At 31.0% G+C, this 20,423-nt stretch overlaps 1 protein-coding gene across 2 annotated transcripts in view; it reads right to left on the reverse strand.

Annotated features, from left to right (window-relative positions):
- The window catches only part of LOC115887011 (angiopoietin-2), a 233,487-nt gene that overhangs the window by 36,266 nt on the left and 176,798 nt on the right, over positions 1–20,423 (reverse strand). For both annotated transcript variants that reach the window (XM_030906335.1, XM_030906334.1), the window contains exons 3-4: positions 5,977–6,730; positions 221–479 (exon numbers count right to left, since the gene is read on the reverse strand). In XM_030906335.1, the coding sequence (XP_030762195.1) occupies positions 221–479; positions 5,977–6,730 (1,013 nt within the window). The remainder of the gene's footprint in view (positions 1–220; positions 480–5,976; positions 6,731–20,423) is intronic.

Genomic DNA, 20,423 nt, shown 5'->3' on the forward strand with positions numbered 1-20,423 from the left:
ATAATACAGTTTTCAATAAATAATAAAATAGGCTGTAGATTATTCTGACTTAAAATAACGTAATATTAGGAAGAAAATAATTGACTCTATATAACTTGGAAATTATTAGTGACATGCAACTATTTTCCTGATTTTTGTAGAAAAATTCTTAATATAAAAAATAAAAAAAAATTCTCATTTCTTAAAATTTGCCATTTAATCATTTAAATTAATTTTTTACCTGGACCAATGCTGGATTCAGCAAGAAGTATTTCTGGAGGAACTGGTCTTTGTGCCAGCGTTGCCACATCGTCTTCTTGTTTCTTTAACCTCTTTTCTACCTTATCCAGGTTTGCAATTATTTTGTTTGTTTTCGATTTGAGATCGTTATGTATTTCACCAATAGCTCTTTCCTGTCGCTGTGTTTGTGTGAGAAGCTCATCGGATTTAGGTACCAAATCGTCGACGGAACTTTTGGTACCAACTACAACATTCCAAACCTAATAAATAAATCGATTTTTATTATTTTACCTTAACATTAAAAATATATATTCACATTTGAAATAAGAATTTACTAAGACTCTATGCAAAATCCTATTAAATATTCAAACATATTTTAAAATAAAAGTACTGATATGTATTGTTTTTTTTAGGCGAAATGCACTATTCAACATGTTTTCTTTTCACAAATCATTGTGATTGTTAAGAAAAATATGGAGCTGTCAACAATGACTGAATTTATTGCCAACCAAAACGAGCATAACCAGAAAAAAATATATAATAGAATTCTTGACGATTTTGGCAATAGGTGTCACATTACTTCAAAAGGTTTTAACCTTCGACAAGGAAAGAGAAGGAACAGCTAACACGCATATTCTCCAGTGAAAATTTTTTGAGGCCAAAATTTGATCGGCGGTCATACTTTGGTGACAAGATTTCGAGGTGCTTTCAAGCGAATTTTTATGTTTTTTTGTGAATACTGTTTTGTTTTAAATTTATAAACTGTATTGTTTAGTATGGTGAGATGTTCAGCGTATGGCTGCAAAGGCCGAAGCGAGAAAAAGTGGCTGAAATTAAATTTCACAGGTAAATATCGATACACAATTTTTGTTATGTAGTCATTAAATGTACATTCTTTTCAATATAGCAGTAAAAATATGTAAAATGCTTTTAATATGTCTTGTACCACATCCAAACCAAACTAGGTATTTTTAATAATTCCAAGTAGTATTTTCAATATCCTGTATTATAATTAATGTTTGAAACTATAAATAATGCTACTCAGACTGGATTTCTCCAGTGGCGTAGGGAATTATAATCAGAGAAGTACAATTTCTGCAATAAACATTTTTTTACACATTTTACATGTAAAAAAATGTATAAAGTATTGTTATCAAATATGTATTGTAAACTATAAAAAAATGAAAAATTCTGGTGATAAAAAATCTATATGTATAGTTGTTACATAAAACTTAAATTTACCTGGCAAGATTTGCTGGGGGTAATTAATAAAACCTTAAAAATAAATAAATAAAATAACACGAAGCTCCTAGAATTGTTTTTTTTTGTGGAAAATTAGGATAATCTTACGATTGAAGGTAAGAAATATAAAAAATTACATTATTCATTGAATCCGTAAACAAGTGTGAAGGGGATTGGCTAGAGTCATCCCAAGTAGCAAATTTTATTTTATAAAGGCTGTATAAACAGCTATGAGATCATTTTTATAGGATACCTCAATTCATATAACGTGCTATAACACCGTAATATGATAGCTTTACAACCAAAAAATGCCCATTTTTATACAACCGTTTAGTAGTATAGAAGTTCTATAAAAAGGGTATACAACTCTTATGCAATTATTTTACACAGCGTTATATAACTATTATAAAACTAGTTTTATTGTGTATTACGTGGTCACATCTAAGAAACAGAACAATAAAAACATTTGGTCATTTAGCGAGGTAAAAGCGTATTTTATTTTTTACCGAAGAATATTAGGAGCAAATTATATTTTAAGCGTGTCGTAAAATGAATCTAGAGGATGTGGATTGTTAAAAAGGAGACTTTACTCGTCGGTGAAAATGGCGGGTAGAGCCAGAAGGTACAACAAATATGTAATATAAAAAATCATTAATAGGTTTTGAAAAGTAGGGACAATTTTTGTTGCGCCGAAAATTTTACTGGTAGATTATAGGTATGTATTTGGCAAAAAATTAAAGCGCTTTAATTTCGATTAAGGTTTACGTATAAATTTAAACAATAAAATAAAATAAAATTTTCAAAAATTCTTGTTTTTAATTTAATTAAACAGTTTATTACTGTATGTGGGAATCTTATCACAAAATAGTTCTCAAAAATAACATTTTACAATTTATTTTGATGTTTTTAATTTTGCTTCATATAATGGCGGCCATAGGCCATACAAAAATTCTGCCTTAAACATGGCGAATTATAATGCAACCATTTTATTATAAATGAATCCCTTAAATAAGTCTTTGTTGTAAAATAAAACGGTATAGGATAAATATATATCATTACGCAGAATTTCCAGGCACTATAGAACTATTTTTGACATATTGAGATTAGTGACAAATAGATGTTGCCAAATCTCATTTGATTAGTATTTAAACTAACAAGCATGATCAGGTTTTCATGGATTCATGCATGCCCGACGAGTGAGCGGCAACCTAAGGACTTGGAAAAACAACAATAAAACAATACAAACATTACTACAGTAAAACTTTTACATCAACGTGGCAACAATGCTTTGAAGAAGCCAGACAACCCGAGAGATTTGCTTTTGGGAACTCAGGGAATTCTCGGGATTATTTGCCGTAATTTCGATGATTTTTTTCTTACATGCTCTTTATAACTACCACTGCGATTGTTAACTTTTTTCCAACTTTGTCCAAAATTCATAATAGCTGTGATTGATTATACTCGTACGTAGATATTACTTTTGCAACAACAATAACAAAATAAATAACTAGGTATACCATTTAATTTAAAATGAGGTTATATTATACATTACCAGTTTTATAATGCAGATATTACAGCGAATTTATTTTGTTAATCACAATTTTATCATATAAGGCTATATAACTAGTGTTGTATACAGCACCGTAGTTTAACACAATAAAACATTCTATCATAGAACGTAATATAACTTTAATAAGACAAGTTTAAGTAACTATTATATGATCTTGTGACTACTAGTTATATGAATATTATAGAACTCTTACATGGTGGGTATAAGAGTCTAATAAAATAATATGTTTGTTATCATAGAGCATTGTCTTATTAAGTCTTATATCATACTAAAAGAAATTATTGTTTAATGCGTTATAGAATACGTTGTAAAAATCACTATAAAATAGTTTAATATGACAACTTTTATTAAAAAACAGAATGGTCGAAACCACACGCTTAATAAAATCAAGCAGTCCTTAAGAAAACGCTATTCGACTGTTATAAAATAATTCAATCCTTTTTGAACTTCTTTTTGCTACTTGGGATTATTATACCGTATGATTGAAAAAAACGGCGTCCAGTTGGCTTGTAAATGATGATCGATGACATTCCCCATATAATTTTACATATAAAATGACAACGATCTTCATTTCATAGCTATCGCTGACACCGTCTTTTTTCGATGTCGTTTTGTATAGTTTTTATGCCATTTTATATGTAGAATTATATGGGGAATGTTATCGATCGTAATTTACAAGACAACTGGACGTCTTTTTTTTCGAATCATACGGTATAATAATGAATCTAGCCGATCCCCTTCACACTTGCTTACGGATTCAATGAATAATGTATATATATATATATATATATATATATATATATATATATATATATATATATATATATATATATATATATATATATATATATATATATATATATATATATATATATATATATATATATATATATATATATATATATTTACATTATTTTTTATTTAATTATACATTATACACACGTCAATAAATAAATAATTGTCTTGATAATCAGTACAAGCTAATTTCTGATGCTACGCCATTGGAGAATTTCGCGTGGTGACAAGTGGCGTCACTTTTAGCTGCCGTGTTACCTGTCCCCTCTCTTTCCTTGTCTAAGGTTTTAACACTGCAATTATATTTAAAGCTTGTAGTGGAGTGCTTTACGCCCTTATGGGATAAAAACCTCGGAATTCATTTACTGTCAACGAATTTTTATAAAACTTTTTGCATTGTATTGCTAATAAGATATATTACAAAGTTTACCCATTTAAATTCGTTGCTTTCACTTTAGTATTTAAATAAACATACATATACAAATGCATACATACAAGATGGTTCCATGTTCCGAAAAATCTCTGTATCAGGATTTCTATTTGAGATTTTCACTCCAAACCTTTTACAAAATATATGTTTAATGGTAGCTCACATTTCAAAAATATTTTTATAGATATACAGGGAGAGTCAAATATATTTTTACATTTAAATTTTAGTTTTCCAAATGAAATGGTTTATATTTGTTTAGTTCAGTAAATTTGCTATAAAATTCCTGTTCCAAAAATATCTTAATACCATAGAGTATACTGAGTGTTTTTTGTATTATGACCACGTCCATGAGGACATCAATCTAGATGTCCAGGAACCTTATACGTATGAGAACTTCTAATCGAGACTTATTGTAATTTTATCGATAAGAAACCGCCGTTTGCCAGCTTTTCAAATTTATAATGAATTGCACCTAGGAACGTACATATTAACTAACGGACTATAAAAAAAGACTAAATGAAGCAAATCTTATATCAAGAAGGCCTGCTTCGGGACTAGATCGGGACTAGATAGAATTTACTAGATCTTTTGACTAGGGACTAGGACCAAAAGCAACAAAACAAAAACAACAAAAAATTTACGAAAAAATGTTAGTGTCTTCTTCAAAAGCGAATATCTGCAATAAAAATAAAGCTAAGCTAATGAGATGAACCAAAAACCAACTAGCGAGAAAGGATGTATCTAGATGATAAAATAATTTTTAAATTTCTTGCTGTTTTAACATATTCTACAAGGTGTTTCAAAATTCACCAAAATACCAACATTTTGTTTTCCCTCGTATAAATAACAGATGGGGAGTTTCATTTTTATTTTTGAAAGAAATACTAAAAAGTCAAATAATTTGGCTACAAACTGCTTGAATAATCATCAATATCGGCCCACTAGAACAAAATATATCAAACTAAAATACATCAAAGTTTTAAAGTGCCCATTTTTCGTGCCGTTGGATGTATTTCACAAACTATATATTTTAGTCATATACTTTTCTTATGAAACTCGCCTTTATTTTTTTACTAGAATCCGAAAATCAATTAATATATAGGGTGTTCCATTAAAAAAAACCGAGAAAAAAACACAACTTTGATGTGTAACTTTTTTTGGGGACACCCTGTAGAACTCTATATAATTTTAGAAAATGCTTTAAATTGACATAAGTTCACAAAATTTCACTTTAATACAAACTTTTGTTCTCCTTGTAAAAACCGCGTCGTATATGACGCGCCACCCTGTATAATTCAATTTCAATCAAAATTTCAATGATTAGAATATAAGCAGAATAGGTATAGCTTATGCATTAGATTTATTTATTTCAATAAATTTACTTATGAAAAAAAAAATCAAAAAATCAAACAATCAAGAAGGAAATAACTAAGAATTTACTAAAATTACTAAAATAAAAAATTAAAAGCAACGAAAAAAATGGGTAAACATTTTAGAATCTTATCTATAAAACACAATACAGAAGATTTCACATTAATACATTCACAGTAATTCAATTCCGAGGTAAAAGTCTCTGGGCACTCGACTAATTGTCTAACGAGAAGATGACATGACATGAAAATGACAGTTGTTGTCTATCATTTTACTACATGACCATGACTCTTTGGACCAGACTTTACAATGACTCTAAGCGATTTTGAATCAGAAATTTGTTACTAACCTCATCCATCTTTTCCGAAACCGACATTATAGGCTTAATTTGTTGTACCAAAGTATCAATTTTGCTTGATCTTACTAACTCAGGTCCAGCAGTAGTCGTGGTTGTAGTACTACTTTTGTTAGGATACCTAAGCACATGATACGTAGGTGTATCATCCACAATAGCGTTCTGAACATCCGTCATGACGTTCAGTACTTTTTCTAACTTTTCTGATACATAATTAATATGAAAGCCTAACTTTCTGTCAACTGAATCAGTTGTTTCTCGCAACTGCTCTAATTCTTTTGACATCTGATTCAATATGTCTCCATTCAGAGCTTTGGATATTTCAACAATGTTCATGCTCACAGGCTTCTTTTCACTGGCCTCTACGTGAATATCATCTCTATCGTTTTGTAAATAGTTGTGATCAAGCTGACTCTTCAACAAATTCAATTTGGAATCTATATCACTGACTTTTTGATCTAACGAGACTAGCTTCGTGCTCAAACTGATTACTTCTTTGGGTGGTAAGGACTTGTCACTGACCATCTCAAAAATGTTCTTATTGGGCGATTGGAACAATTTTACGTCTAGGTTGCGTAATTTGGAGATTACTGACTCTGTTTTATCGATATTGTTGTTTACGCGTGAGTCTAAACCTTCAACTCGGCGCATTAGGTGTTCCACTGCCTTGTCTAAGTTTTCTATCCGTTGCAGTTTGGATTCTAGCGTTGATATGATGGATTCGAACACGCTGAACAGGTGCTGCTCTCTGAAACAAAAGAAATAGAAAATTAGTATATTTATTAATTTTTAAAAATTAATAAACCCGACTTTGTCTTGTAAGTTTTATTTATACAGATACAGTATGTTAATCTATTGTTGCCTAAATCAGAACTTTTCTCGTGGCAAAATAAATTGAATTCTTCAAGAGATAATAGTCACGATTGGTTATTTTTCCAAGAAAAAGATCCATTAGCAATCTATGTTTTCGATAAAACAACCTCCAACGCACGTTGCAAAATGTACTTTTACGAAATATTCTGCAGTCGGTTTACGGAACGGAACACAACCCGAAGTTTTAAAGAAATAGTTAGCAGCTATGCGATTAATCTCTTCGTAAATAACAATTTAGTAGAAAATTCGTTATTAATCGTTACAAAGCCTAACGTTGGCTTTACAGTATTTGGGAATTTGTTGATCTTTTAGTCCTAAATTTAATCCTAAAGTTTGTGATTTTTTTTGATATATTATTTTTTTTTTCATGAAATTGTCTTTTCAGAATTATATTCTATTCAGAAGTTCCTTTAAATTATTTTCTTAAATCGGAAGATTAAGTATTAATGAAATATACGTTCAAAAATATTTCAATAAAAAATTAGTCAAGTTTTTCTATAGGCTATTGCAACACGGTATGGTTATTTTGAAAATTACCATTTTCATATATACATATCTATTCTAACAAAATACGTGGGATTTTTTTCCTTTGCGCTTGAAATAATTTAACAGAGATCATTTGACAACTTATAGATCAGAGTCGTTATCTTGGCCTAAACACTCAATAGTAATTCTATAGAAACTACAAATACAAATTTAGTTTCTTCCGCATCGCCAGACGGCGCAAATGACATTAAAGTACAGTTTTTTTCAGTACCTTGGAAAAACAGATTTAATAGTCTAATGATTTTATTGCCTTGTCCTGGCCATTTAAAAGATACCCAAATCGTATTTTATCATATCTCAATTGTTTCAAATGGAACGAGGGTGGCTCATTAGCATATTTGGAAAAGGCATTTTTTACGAATAATTTGATACCACACACTTGGTATTTCGAGTCAAATTTTCGTTACGAACCGCAAGTTATAATTTCAAATAAACCATATGTAAAAATGTCAAAAGTTGACATATGATATATCATTCTATTCAGAGTTTTATTTTCTATCGAATAAAGTAAAAAAAAACCGAGGATGTCATTTAAAAATCAAAAGTAGTACTCATTACCGGTGAAACAGGAATACAAGGTGACCGAATAGAATTGAATACGTCCAATCAATCCTAATTTATGTCATATACTAACATACCAAATCTCCTTTTTTTAACTGAAAAAATAAAAAAAGTTATAGGGGTGAGCTACTTATGAGGCTCATACAGTTATATGCTCATAGAGTTAGTCATCGACACTCGTCTGGGAATACTTGGATAAATTTGGCACTATGGCAAAAGGAGTAGAAATAAATTATTCTGGATGCCGGGGCATAGCGGGATCCAGGGCAATGAAAAAGTTGACGAGTTAGCAAGGCAAGGATAATAGGAATTCTATCTTCATCTAGAGCCAGTACTGAGACGAGCATACCGTCCACTGAAGAATCAGACAGGGACACGGATATAGCAAGGCTTCCATCCAAGAATCTAATTCTAATACCACAAAAGGATTGCTAATACTCAACTAAGGGGGTTCTAATGCTAAGGAATAGTGCATATTGCAACAGGTTTTTTAACAGGACATATGGCTGTCAAGTGCTACCTGAACAAGCTCAAGCTGTATCCAGGAAGTCTTTGCTACATAATCTGCAATAAAGGTCTTGAAACAGCAGAGCACATAATGTCAGTGCAAGGCTCTGGATCGCAAACGACACTTTCTATTTTGGAATGACTAGAAAGCAAGACTTGAACCAGAAAGAGACAAACGACAGACACAATAGGTCTTACAAGCCGTATAGCCCAGGGAAATCTAATTATTTGAGTGAAGTGTTTCCGAACATTTATTTTATAGCTTTAATCGATGGCTTTGATGATGAAGAATAATAAACTAAAAGTCCCAAGCAATCGCGCTTGAGCTTCAGGCGCCATTTTGAAAGACATGACCGCCAAGGCCTTTTTAAAGATTAGCGAAAATTCAGCAACCAATTATGCAATATATAAGCTGTATGGGTGTAATAAAAGCTGGACACTAATAAGTTTACTTTAAAACTCAATCTCGTTTATTTCCATAGTCCATATCCAACATTAGAACAAACATAGCTCACGTGTGAACTAGGCCGTGGCAGCTTGCATATTGTTACGTATTTTTTATTTTTGGAGCAATAATTATAACTGTATATTGTATAAAAGATAATTTTATTGATTTAAATATTTTTTAAAACGCCAATACTAACTTCTTATTATTAATAAAATGTAGAAAAAAAAATTACATAAATTTGGAGGGTAACTTTTCCAGAATATGAAATAAGAAAAAAAATAAAATCTAAATGTTCTTCTTCAATAATACAGGCGTATTTACAATCTATGCCATGACAATTCGGGGGTACATGCTACTACAACGCCCAACGTCTGAACATACGCACTTTTTTTGGTACCCGTTTCTGCATTTGCAGTAAATAAGTTTTAAAAGCTCGGGGGGTGCTGGAAACTCCTGCATAGCCAATGGAAACATTTGGTTATTATATACCTTCCAGCCAAATTCTTCCGGTGCAGGATTATACCCCAGCCAAACTTGGATCTGATGATACGCCCTAAAATGTGAAACGAGTTCATTTAAAATTTAAAGTTTATATAGACACGTGTTTACCTCAATATGTGTTGATTTAATGCATCCTTTATGGGTGGAAGAATAGCCAAATCGAACGATTTTTCCAAAGTCTGTTTACCAATGTAAATATTATAAAGTTTGAACCTTCCATCATTGATATCATTGCTGCCAGCTAGTCCGTACATTAAACTTACAACTTACATTAAACTTAATTATTTTATTGATCATAATTATAAGGGGACGGGTCGCGGCACATCTAATAGTTTATGAAAATACGATTATGAAAATACCAAAAAGGACAAAATGAAGAAATATCATTATTTTACAACATTCATTTGAAGTTTGATATTTTTTAATGCAGATATCAAGCCAAAGAAACGATGGAAAAATTGGTTTTTATATATTTTTTGCGACATTCCTTGATTTTTGATTAATAACTTAATGACATTTTTATCATACAAAATGTGACAAATAAAACAAAAAAAATCTTGTAAATCGGATAATCGGTTCTCGATTGCTGAATTATCGCTAATTTTCAAAAAAGGCCTTGGCGGCCATGTTTTTCAAAATGGCGCCTGAAGTTCAAGTACGATTTTTTGGGACAATTAGCCTATTATTCTAGGTCATCAAAACTATCGATTAAAGCTGAAAAATAAATGTTCGGAAACACTTCACTTAAACTCTTGTTTTTGATGAGATTTGCCTGAGCTAGTAGTGTTTGCGGCATAGCACAGCCCCTTTATATTGAGACAAATACCTAATTAGGTTAAAGTATGGAGAGATCGCCACGTTGAAGAACTTGCGTCGCTATACGTATGTGTATATCTATACAGTATTCCGCAAAGAACGTAAATATAAATCATTTTCTATACCAACAAAAAACTCGTTATTACGTTATTACAGTCAATTACATACAGATATTTATTAATACTTATTGATCGTTCGATAATATTTACGGTACATTCAATTAATTTAAATTTATAACTAACAACCATATATCAGACATATCTCGATGTATTTATCATTTGGCTTTTGGTTATTTTTACTCGGAATCGAAAAAATCATACGAGGAAACGCAGCAAATTTAAGGATAGTTCTGATTTAATGAGAAAGTTTAATTTATCTGTGTTCTAGTTTTGGTACGTGGAAGATTTTTGCAGGAGTTTATTGCAAACATACAGGGGGGACCTCCAGAATTCTGGAACAAGCTTCATATCGATTTTCTATTTCATGTATTTACCAGAAACTTTCTTTAAAAAATATATATAATTATCTTTATATAATACGAGTATTTCTTTATAAAATAAATCTTCTTAGATGTACAGGGTGATTAAAATATATTTTACATTGATTTTGGGTCCTTATCAATATACTTATAAAATAGTGTTTATTGTTTTTGTAATGTTACTCTCATTGAAAAGTCATAGTATTATTGTTTATTGACGTTTACATTAATATTGCATAAATCATAAAACTATTTTATAGACCTGTTGACTAGAATCTAAAGTAAATGTTAGTGCCTCCTTCAAAAGCGAATATCTAAAAAAAATAAAGCTATTAAGATGAATAAAAAAAAACTATTGAGAAAAGATACACCTAGATGACAAAATAATTAAAATTAAATTAAATTAAATACCTTGCTTCGTCATCGTACTCCACAGTGTGTTTCAAACTTTCACAAAATATCAACATTTTGTTTTCCTCGTATAATTGACAGATGACAACTTTCATTTTTAATTTAGAAGACGTTTCGTTTTTGAGTTGCAATTTTTAGCTTTCCATTTTTAAGTACGGTCCTGGATATTTTATTACGAATATTAAGAGCTTTTATAGAGTTCTATAACTCTAATGGTGTACCATACTTATTCGAATAATTCATATTGATCGTATTTTCTGCAAGAAATCATGTGCGAGATTGACCAAGAATAAATTTTTGGTCAGGAAATCAGAAAACCCAAATCAAAAGTTACCAGAAAATCATTAATATGAATTTTTCGAATATGTGCGGTACATTATTGGTTCTGAGACCTTAGATGCTCTTAAAAGCTGTAATAAAATATCCGGAACTGTATTTCAAAAAAGAAAGTTGATGAGCTCTAAGTTGATAAGCTTTAAGATGAAATGTCTGTTTGAAAATTTGATAACACCGTGTTGTAAAACAAAAAAACGAGAATATAAAATTTATTTTGGTATATCTATATATTCAAATAGAGGCATAAAAATATGAACCAATATCCTGTACAGAAAATTTAGTTTAAATATGGCCAAATTTACAAAAAAAAAACACTCGGGATTAATATACCGGGTTGTTCACCACATACGACACGGAGTATTAAATGCAAGTTTGATATATATTTTTAATTTATTTGGGACACTCTGTATCTTGTAAAAATATTTTTAAATTGTAGCTCTAATTGTCCTTCAACGAACCCAAAACTTACAATTTGGAAAAATCTAATCGTTTAGCTACAATACTCCGTGTAGTATGTGGTGAACAACCCTGTATATCATAATGGTAATTTTGGAACAAAATTTTTTAAGTATATTTATAATAAAGTGTTTAGATACCTTTTACCATCTAATATTTTAAAAATTGCCTGCACAAATTTTGTAAAAAGTAACGTGAAAATCTTAAATAGAACCCTTGATATTAATCTTTTTTTTTTGCTCGCCTTGTACACACACCCATTGGGGAAAACGTGTGTGCTTCTTATGAAAGTTGAATAAAATCGAACTAAAGTAGACTTTATTACAAATAAATGACACTGGAGCGATTATACGGTAGAAAGTGTACTTGGGTGTACAATAAAAGGATTCTATATTACTTTGTGTCATTATTATGTCTAATGTGATAAGAGAATACGGAAGTACGTGAAATTTGAGATCATATCACTAATTCTCACTCATTTTTTTGTATTTTTTCTTGCAGCTAACATATACGATAATATTCTTCTAGGTATCAATCAAAATGTCTGTTACAGAATATATTGCATTAACAATAAAAAGATTAAATTAATAATATGATATGCTAGTACCACGTCCTAAGTGACAAGTTAATAAGGAAATACACACACACACACACTATAAATTTTAGATTATGTCAGTAATCTGTTTCATTTTGAGTATTTTACTTATCGGTAGCTAATAACTAACACTAATAAAAACGATGCGACGTCCAGTTGGCTTTGTAATAACAACCAACGACATTCTCCATATAAATTTATATAGGAAATGACAGCGATCTTCATTTCCAAGTTATTCCTGATGTTTTTTTTTGATAGTATGATACTTAAGTAGAAGGAGATGGCCGATTCTTGTGCAACAATCCTTATGTGACCTAAATATATTAGGTACATTGATGTTACAGTTGAGCGTTGGAACCTTTGGTGTTACACAGCAAAATAAAACACTAAATCACCACAATACACCAAAACACTTTTACTTTTACACTGGACGCGCGTTTCGCTAACCATGTTAGCATCACCAGCAGATGATTATAAACTGATATTATACATTGATGTACCTAATATGTACAACATGTACAACTGATGTCTAATGTCGCAGTATAAATTTATCTGACAAAACAATATAAAAACTATTTTTTTCAAAATAGAATATATTGAGATTTGATTATCCTCTGATTGCCAACAAATAAATCCATTCCCTTCACTTTGCAATTACCAATTACATGTGTGTTATGATGAAAGAAAAAATTGCATATCCATTTATCCGAATCGTCGGCGAATCTCTATATCATTACTTTAAGGCTTATTTGCAAATAATCGTAGTGATTTGTAAATCTTCAGATGTAATTTTGTTAGAGATTTATAGTTGTTACGTGCTATAAATAAATATGCAAAATATTTTTATATTTATTTTTTCATGTTGTATTCAGAGAGCCATTGTAAATTATAGATACAAAATTATTCTCAATAAGATTTTTGTTTAAATTTATATACTATCGTTTAAATTGCATTGGAACCAAGCATTCTACTAGTACACAAAGCAATTTTTGTAAAAGAAGGGAGAAGATACCCGTCGTCAGAAGCAAGAAACAAAAAGACAAAACATTTAAAATGTCTAAATACAACTATTCAAGAACACTTTAGTTTATAGCACATATACGTCTATTATAAACGATTGAGTCAAACTTCAAATTAACAATTTTTGAGTGTTACCTCAAAAATTGTTAATTCCAATAAACTAAACCAAATCTAAACCCAAATTTTATTCAAGAAATTAATCCGCCACAAAGGTCTAGACATTAAGGCTGCCATTCACTAGGCGATAAACGAGCAATGAGCGATCTAGTCGCTTTCGATCAAATTATCGAAAGATCTTCAGATTAGTGCGACATTTCAATCAAATTGAAAGTGATATTGTGGTTGCCAAGCAATCTTTTAATTTACAATGCGGAGGGTGAATCGGGTTGCGATTGCCAGCAACTTAAAGAGTTTTTACTAGGATCGCCCAATTAGTGGACGACGACAACCGGGTTGCTCAACTATTTTTATTATTTAGTATGTGAACAGGAGAGTGTCGGAAATTCTCGATTTGGGCAATTTCACAACCAAATTGCTTGAATGTCGCCTTATGAATAGTTCGTTCAAAACAACCAAATTTCCAAGAAATTTAGAAGCAATTTTATCGCTCAACTTGGTTGCTATAAAATCGCTCAGTGAATGGGGGCCTTTATACTCAAAACTGACATACCTACCTATAGTTCATACCAATTAAACTTTTAGTCACGTGATTAAGCTTGACCGGCATAGCGTCCACTTCACATATCGTCCTATTGCTGCCAAAAGTCACTAACTTACTTTTTATTACTTCCAAGAAAAACGCGTCTAAAAGATAATTACATTGCATAAAGTTGTTGTTAGAAACTATACGGTATTAAAATACAGCATAAATAGCCTGAAATCGTAGTTAATGGCTTTTTCAATCGATTCTCCGCTTCAAAATATAGTTAGTGATTGGATTTTCAGGTTATTCGGAAAAATGTTAGTTAATTACTTTTGGCAGCAATAGGACTTAAATATTTTCTTTTAATCAAAATATTTTGGGAAAAAATTAATGAATTATAAATATAAAAACAGTTATTATTTACCATTAACAAAACTCACCTCCTTAGCACCACTTAAGGGACATAAAGAGCCATTACTACCGCATTCCCGTTCAAAATCTAATACACTTCGCACTGAAAGAGGTTCTAAAAAGAACAATGTCCCACTGCAAGATCTGCTTGGAGAAATTTTTTTTAAGCTTAAAGTATTACAATATAATTCATTTAAACCAAAACTCGTAATACAAACTTAAAGTGTCAAAACGAATGCCAGTGTCAGGAAATAAATAAATAAATGTGGCAACTTGACATTTTTTACAGCAGAGCTACCACCTGAATACCCAGCGGGAAATTTAAATTCCTGTTAGTCAGTCCGGTGAAGAATATGTTCATGGTTGGCAAGAACGAATTTAAAAATCGCGCCCTCGATTACGTAACTGAAAGTTTACTTGATATCGGTTATAGTTGTCGCAAAAATAATATATTTTCAGAAAAATATTGATAGGCATATAATAAAACGCCGGCCTTTAAAAAAAAGAAGGAAATTTTACAAAGGGCCTATTTGTTTTCAGTCGCTTTGCAAAATGCCTAATCAGAATTAGTCCAATAAAACAATGATGATATTTGCTGGACATTTCTGTAAAAAGACCGCTCATTTTCAGTCAATCTTCAAAATGGCTAATGAAGACAGTCAGATTGCACAAGACATTTTACGCGGGATTGGAATATGTAACCTAAATTTATCCAAGGACATAATTTCTTGAAGTTCTCTTTCAAAATTAGGAAATAATGGCACAAAATATTGATGATTCTGTTAATGAGAGTGTAGTCAAGGAGAGTGATTATAAAGAACTAAATTAATTTTATTCTAAAAGGCAGCAAACTTCCACAAAGAAGCCGCCCTGGACACAGAATCGAATTATTATGCCGGATCCAGACCAAGGCGACATAAAGTAAACATGATTTTGAGACAAAAACAAGACACACTTGGGACAAAAAATGGGGAATTCTGACAAGACAAACATGAGACAAATTGTCCACAAGGACAAAAGTATCTACCACAAAGTCAAAAGTTTAGTTGTTGCGAATCAGTTTTATTAACCATATGTGATTTCACTGGTCTTCTATTGCTGGCACCATACGCTATCCACACTGCGCCGACAATTTGTCGTAATATACGAACAAAACATATACACTTTGTTCTTTACCGACTCGAGACATTGAAAAATCTCCGAATTTTGAAACAAAACAAAAATGGGACATAAATATCGCAGTAATGTATTGGATTTGTCGCAATTTTGTCGTAAAACATGAATGTTTCTGTCTTGTCGTTGTTTTGTCTGCTCGGTCTGGAGTCTGGACCCGGCATTAGAGTATAATTAAATGAGTATTAATATTGTTATACCGATGCTCGGTTTGTGTCATACTGGAGTACGACACAAACCGAGCATCGGTGTTCGTCGGGCCAAAAATACCCTTAAGTTTTTGTTCTTTCTTGCGTATGTGGCTTAGTATTGGCGGTTGGAATCGCCATGAATGTTTTCAGGCAAAATATGGATTAATGTGTTTTGGCGCCTGAAGAAGCAACAATAAAGTCGCGAAACGTCGCAAAAACATTGTTTCCTTTCGAGCCTTCCCAAATACCCACGATTTTTTTCTTTCTGCGTACTTAAAATAATAATTCATGAAATATGATTTAAGTTGTTTTTGTCTAAACAAATTAAAATTTTGCATAAATTATTGTTTTTCTATAGTAAAATATGTGGCAATTTTATTTATTATTCAATATGCTTATGCTTTATGCTCATAGCTGACTAAACTTTGATCATGTTTTAATCTCCCTCGATTTGACAAATGACTGAAAACCAGGCTCTTTTTGCAGAAGTGTATATAATATATCGTCATCATTTAATATGACTTAGTCTTTTTCTGATTATATTTTTTTGCAAAGCGATTGAAAATAGGTAGACTTTTTGTAAAAATATCTTTTTTTGTGTAAAATGCCGGCAATTTTGCAGAAAACCGGATTATTCTGTACGCCTGCGACATAATATATAAAATATACATGTTACCAATATTTTCATAACCCCTTTTGGCATTTTGTTTCATAATATCACATTCACTCCTCTTAATTCAATAACGTTGTTCATCAAAATATAAAAATCAAGAGTTATTGAACTTTATTGACATAGTACCTTATTTTATAAAAGAAATTGCACAATTTATTGTCTTAAATGCCAAGTCGAAATAAAAATTTTATAAGTTTACGGTTTCCAAAATTACTTTTACTTTTTTTAACGGCAATTGTCACGCCTTGTTTAAAACTCTTTTAAAATAGTGGCCCATAAAATACCATCCCAAAACAGATTATAAATTTTATTTAAATCGTTTTAAAGAGCAGGTTCTTACTACCGTCTGTTGTCGGTGCTGTTTCTGTCAGGTGTTATAAAGTGATAAAACATCTGTTGTTTATGGTGCTTTTATGTTTTATGTTGTTGCTTATTTAAGTTAATATCATTTTGCTTAATCCGAATCTTGGGCGTTTTTAATATTTAATAAGCCGTAAAAGAGTTAAGTTACAATAAAATCGTGGTCATATGAATATATTCAGTTTTAACAGTCCATTTCACTAGTCCAAAAAAGTAGCAAAATAAGCGTTCGGCATTTAACGTTTAATGTAAAACTGGCTAGGTATTTTTACACAAATGAAGAAGGAAATTAAAGATAAATGATTATACTATATCCGTATTCTAGCACATTTTTAGAAAACTACTTTATACAAGATTTTGATGGTCAAAAATCAACAAAATATTCCTTAAGTTTCGACTAAATTTTCTCGAAAATAAAGATATAATTTAAAATTCCGTTACAATACGGAAATAGATTGAAGTTTTGTAATTATGGTGATATATAATTGATATGGTTTTGTAACAAACTGCTCGCTATATTATGGCAAATGCTGAAGCTCTGCAAACCTTAATCAAGCCTTAATCAATGCTATCCTATTATCTGTGCTATCCAATTCGCTCAGTGGAAACTGCCCCCCGGGGGTAAACCTCGTGAGATGGAAGATTTTCAACGACGACTACTGCAGACAAAGCAGAGAGGAAGAAAAAACCATGGAGCACCTGCTGTGCCACTGTCCTGCACTGGAATACTGACGCTTTAAAACTTTAGGGTACGGTTTTTTGGAGGGACTAGAGTAAGTTGCAGAAGCCAACATCAGTAACATCGGGAACTTTGCAAAGAGCTGGAAGTGCTTTAGCGCAAAGAATGAGAGGAAGGTACAATCATACAAGAGGATCAAGGCTTCCGAGTGAGAAATCAAATAGGATCCCAAACCCCAGCAACCTAACCTATCCAAATGCCTAATATGGTAAGCTCAGTAGTTAGAATTTAAATTAGTTTACACTTGATAACGGTCAACTTTCTGTTAGTTGCAGATCATAAAAAATGAATGTGAATGAATATTTTTTGTATTTAAAGTTTTTTGATATTTTTAAATGGTTTCGTAGATATTTGAGTTATTATTTTACACGACTTTTAATATCATCTTAATTATTTTTTAATATATTTTTTATCAGTTTTAATGTTTTTTGGTGCTTAATGAGATGGAAGATTTTCAACGACGACTACTGCAGAGAATGCAGAGAGGAAGAAGAAACCATAGAGCACTTGCTGTACCACTGTCCTGCACTGGAATACTGACGCTTTAAAAATTTAGGGCACGGTTTCTTGGAGGGACTAGAGGAAGAAGTAGAAGCCAACATCAGCGGCATCGGAAACTTTGCAAAGAACTGGAAGTGCGCAAAGAATGAGAGGAAGGTACAAGGTACAAGGTCTACAAGGGTATTGCAATGGGCCCAAGCCTTCCGAGTGAGGAATCAAAAAGGATCCCAAACCCTAGCAAGCTAACCTAACCTAACCGAATGCCTAATTTAGAATTTAAATTACTTTACACTTGATAACGGTCAGCTTTCTGTTAGTTAAAGATCATAAAAAATGATTTTTTTTTTGTATTTAAAGTTTTGTGATATTTTTAAATGGTTTCGTAGATAATTGAGTTATTATTTTACACGACTGTCAATAACATCTTTATTATTTTTTAATGCATTTAATAATGTATTTCCATATTTAAATCTCAATTTCGCCGATGGATCTGTCTAGAATTTATAATTAATTCAAATTTAAAATTAGCAAATTAGTGATGCTTGCCAGATGTTGACATTGAAAATATGTTTACTATTTACCAGCTGAATCTATTGCGTTTATTTTCGTTCTACAATAACGAAGAAAGTTTTTACCTTAAAAAGAACTTTGTTGTTTAGAAATAGATTGTTTGTTTATGTTTTTGTAAATTTCTATTAACTTTCTTTTTACAGTGTGTCCAAAAGTTTGTAACAAATGGATTTTTTATCGAGTTTTGGATAAAAAGACTAGGTACCTGCTCAAAGTCCTGGCAACATAACGTTTATGTTACCTACAATGTCTTTCAAAATTTTTCCTATTATCAGTTATAAAATAAACAAAAAATAACATTAAATGAACTCTTAATTTTAAATTCATGATATTGATTCTTAAGTATAAAAATAGTAGGTTTTAGGAAAGAAAGAAGTCTAATCCTATCATGATTTTATGCTAAAAAAGAATTTCAAAATTGTAAACGGTTTTACGGGTATTCGTGGTATTATATTACATATGAGGTTTTCAATAGTAACTTTTTATCAAAGCCACCACAATGATTTTTGTCTGGTATTTTACAGTTGAAAGAGCCATATGTAATAAAACCTCGAATATTTGCGAAACCTTTAAAAAATATATTTAGACTTATTTGAAAAACAGTAAAAACGAAAATATGTTTCTTTTCTCGAGATCTACCAGCCCTGAAAATATTTACACTTATTTAAGATTCACCCTATATATGTAATGCGATAAACCATAAATCAAACGATATAAGAAAAAGCAATGACCAACAGAACTAATTGTCTTGTAGGTACTTAGCAATTAGCAGTACGTTGTACAAACCCATGCCATTGTTTTATAGAAACAAATAGCGCTCCGTAATTATTTATAAGACGTTATCTGCGCACACTTGAGCAATATCATTATTATTAATGATCCTTTTGTCTATGTCTAATTTAGTTATTCACTGCCGCCTAAATCTCCCAGACTCTAAACGATCGAAATTTATTCATTATTTAATCTAAAATGGCGATTAGGTAGCTGTAGTACTACTTTCTGTTCTACAGAATGATAGATACGATAGACGCACTGACAAATTGTTTGATACCAAATATAATCGAAATGAATTGAATGAAGAGGACAGGAGACGGATTGGATATATTAATAAAAGTAACGTCGATTGATTTTGAAATTTCGAATTTGTTCAAGAGCTATCGTCCATCACTTTTAGCTTTCTTTTACATGTATTTTTATCAGAGTGACACTCGTTTAAATGTTTGAAATGCACGGTGAAATGAACTACTATAACAATGCTGTACGTACAAAAGTTTGAAAGTCTAACACTTTTAATTAATACCATATAAGAACCATTTTATATATATTTTTATACATACCAGATGGTGCATCGTCGTTGGAAACATAGGAAATCCCGTGCAAATTTTAAACTGTTCAGATATTGGCTCTCCTATTGATTTTATAGCGAAGTCGTAAATAGATGTTTTTAAGGTCTACGTTTGGTAAACACACATGCCAAATTTGAACAATTTTTTAGCAGCCGATTTTGAGTAATTTGAGAAAAACTGAATCGATTTTTAAATTAAAACTGAATAGGTAACAATCAAACACCAGTCAAAAATCGACATATCTTAAGTTGTCAGCGTCATTTTCGAACGTAACTTCATTTTAATG

This window comes from Sitophilus oryzae, unplaced genomic scaffold, assembly GCF_002938485.1.
Source record: "Sitophilus oryzae breed Bouriz unplaced genomic scaffold, Soryzae_2.0 scaffold_551_pilon_pilon, whole genome shotgun sequence".
Taxonomy (NCBI): Eukaryota; Metazoa; Arthropoda; class Insecta; order Coleoptera; family Curculionidae; genus Sitophilus; species Sitophilus oryzae.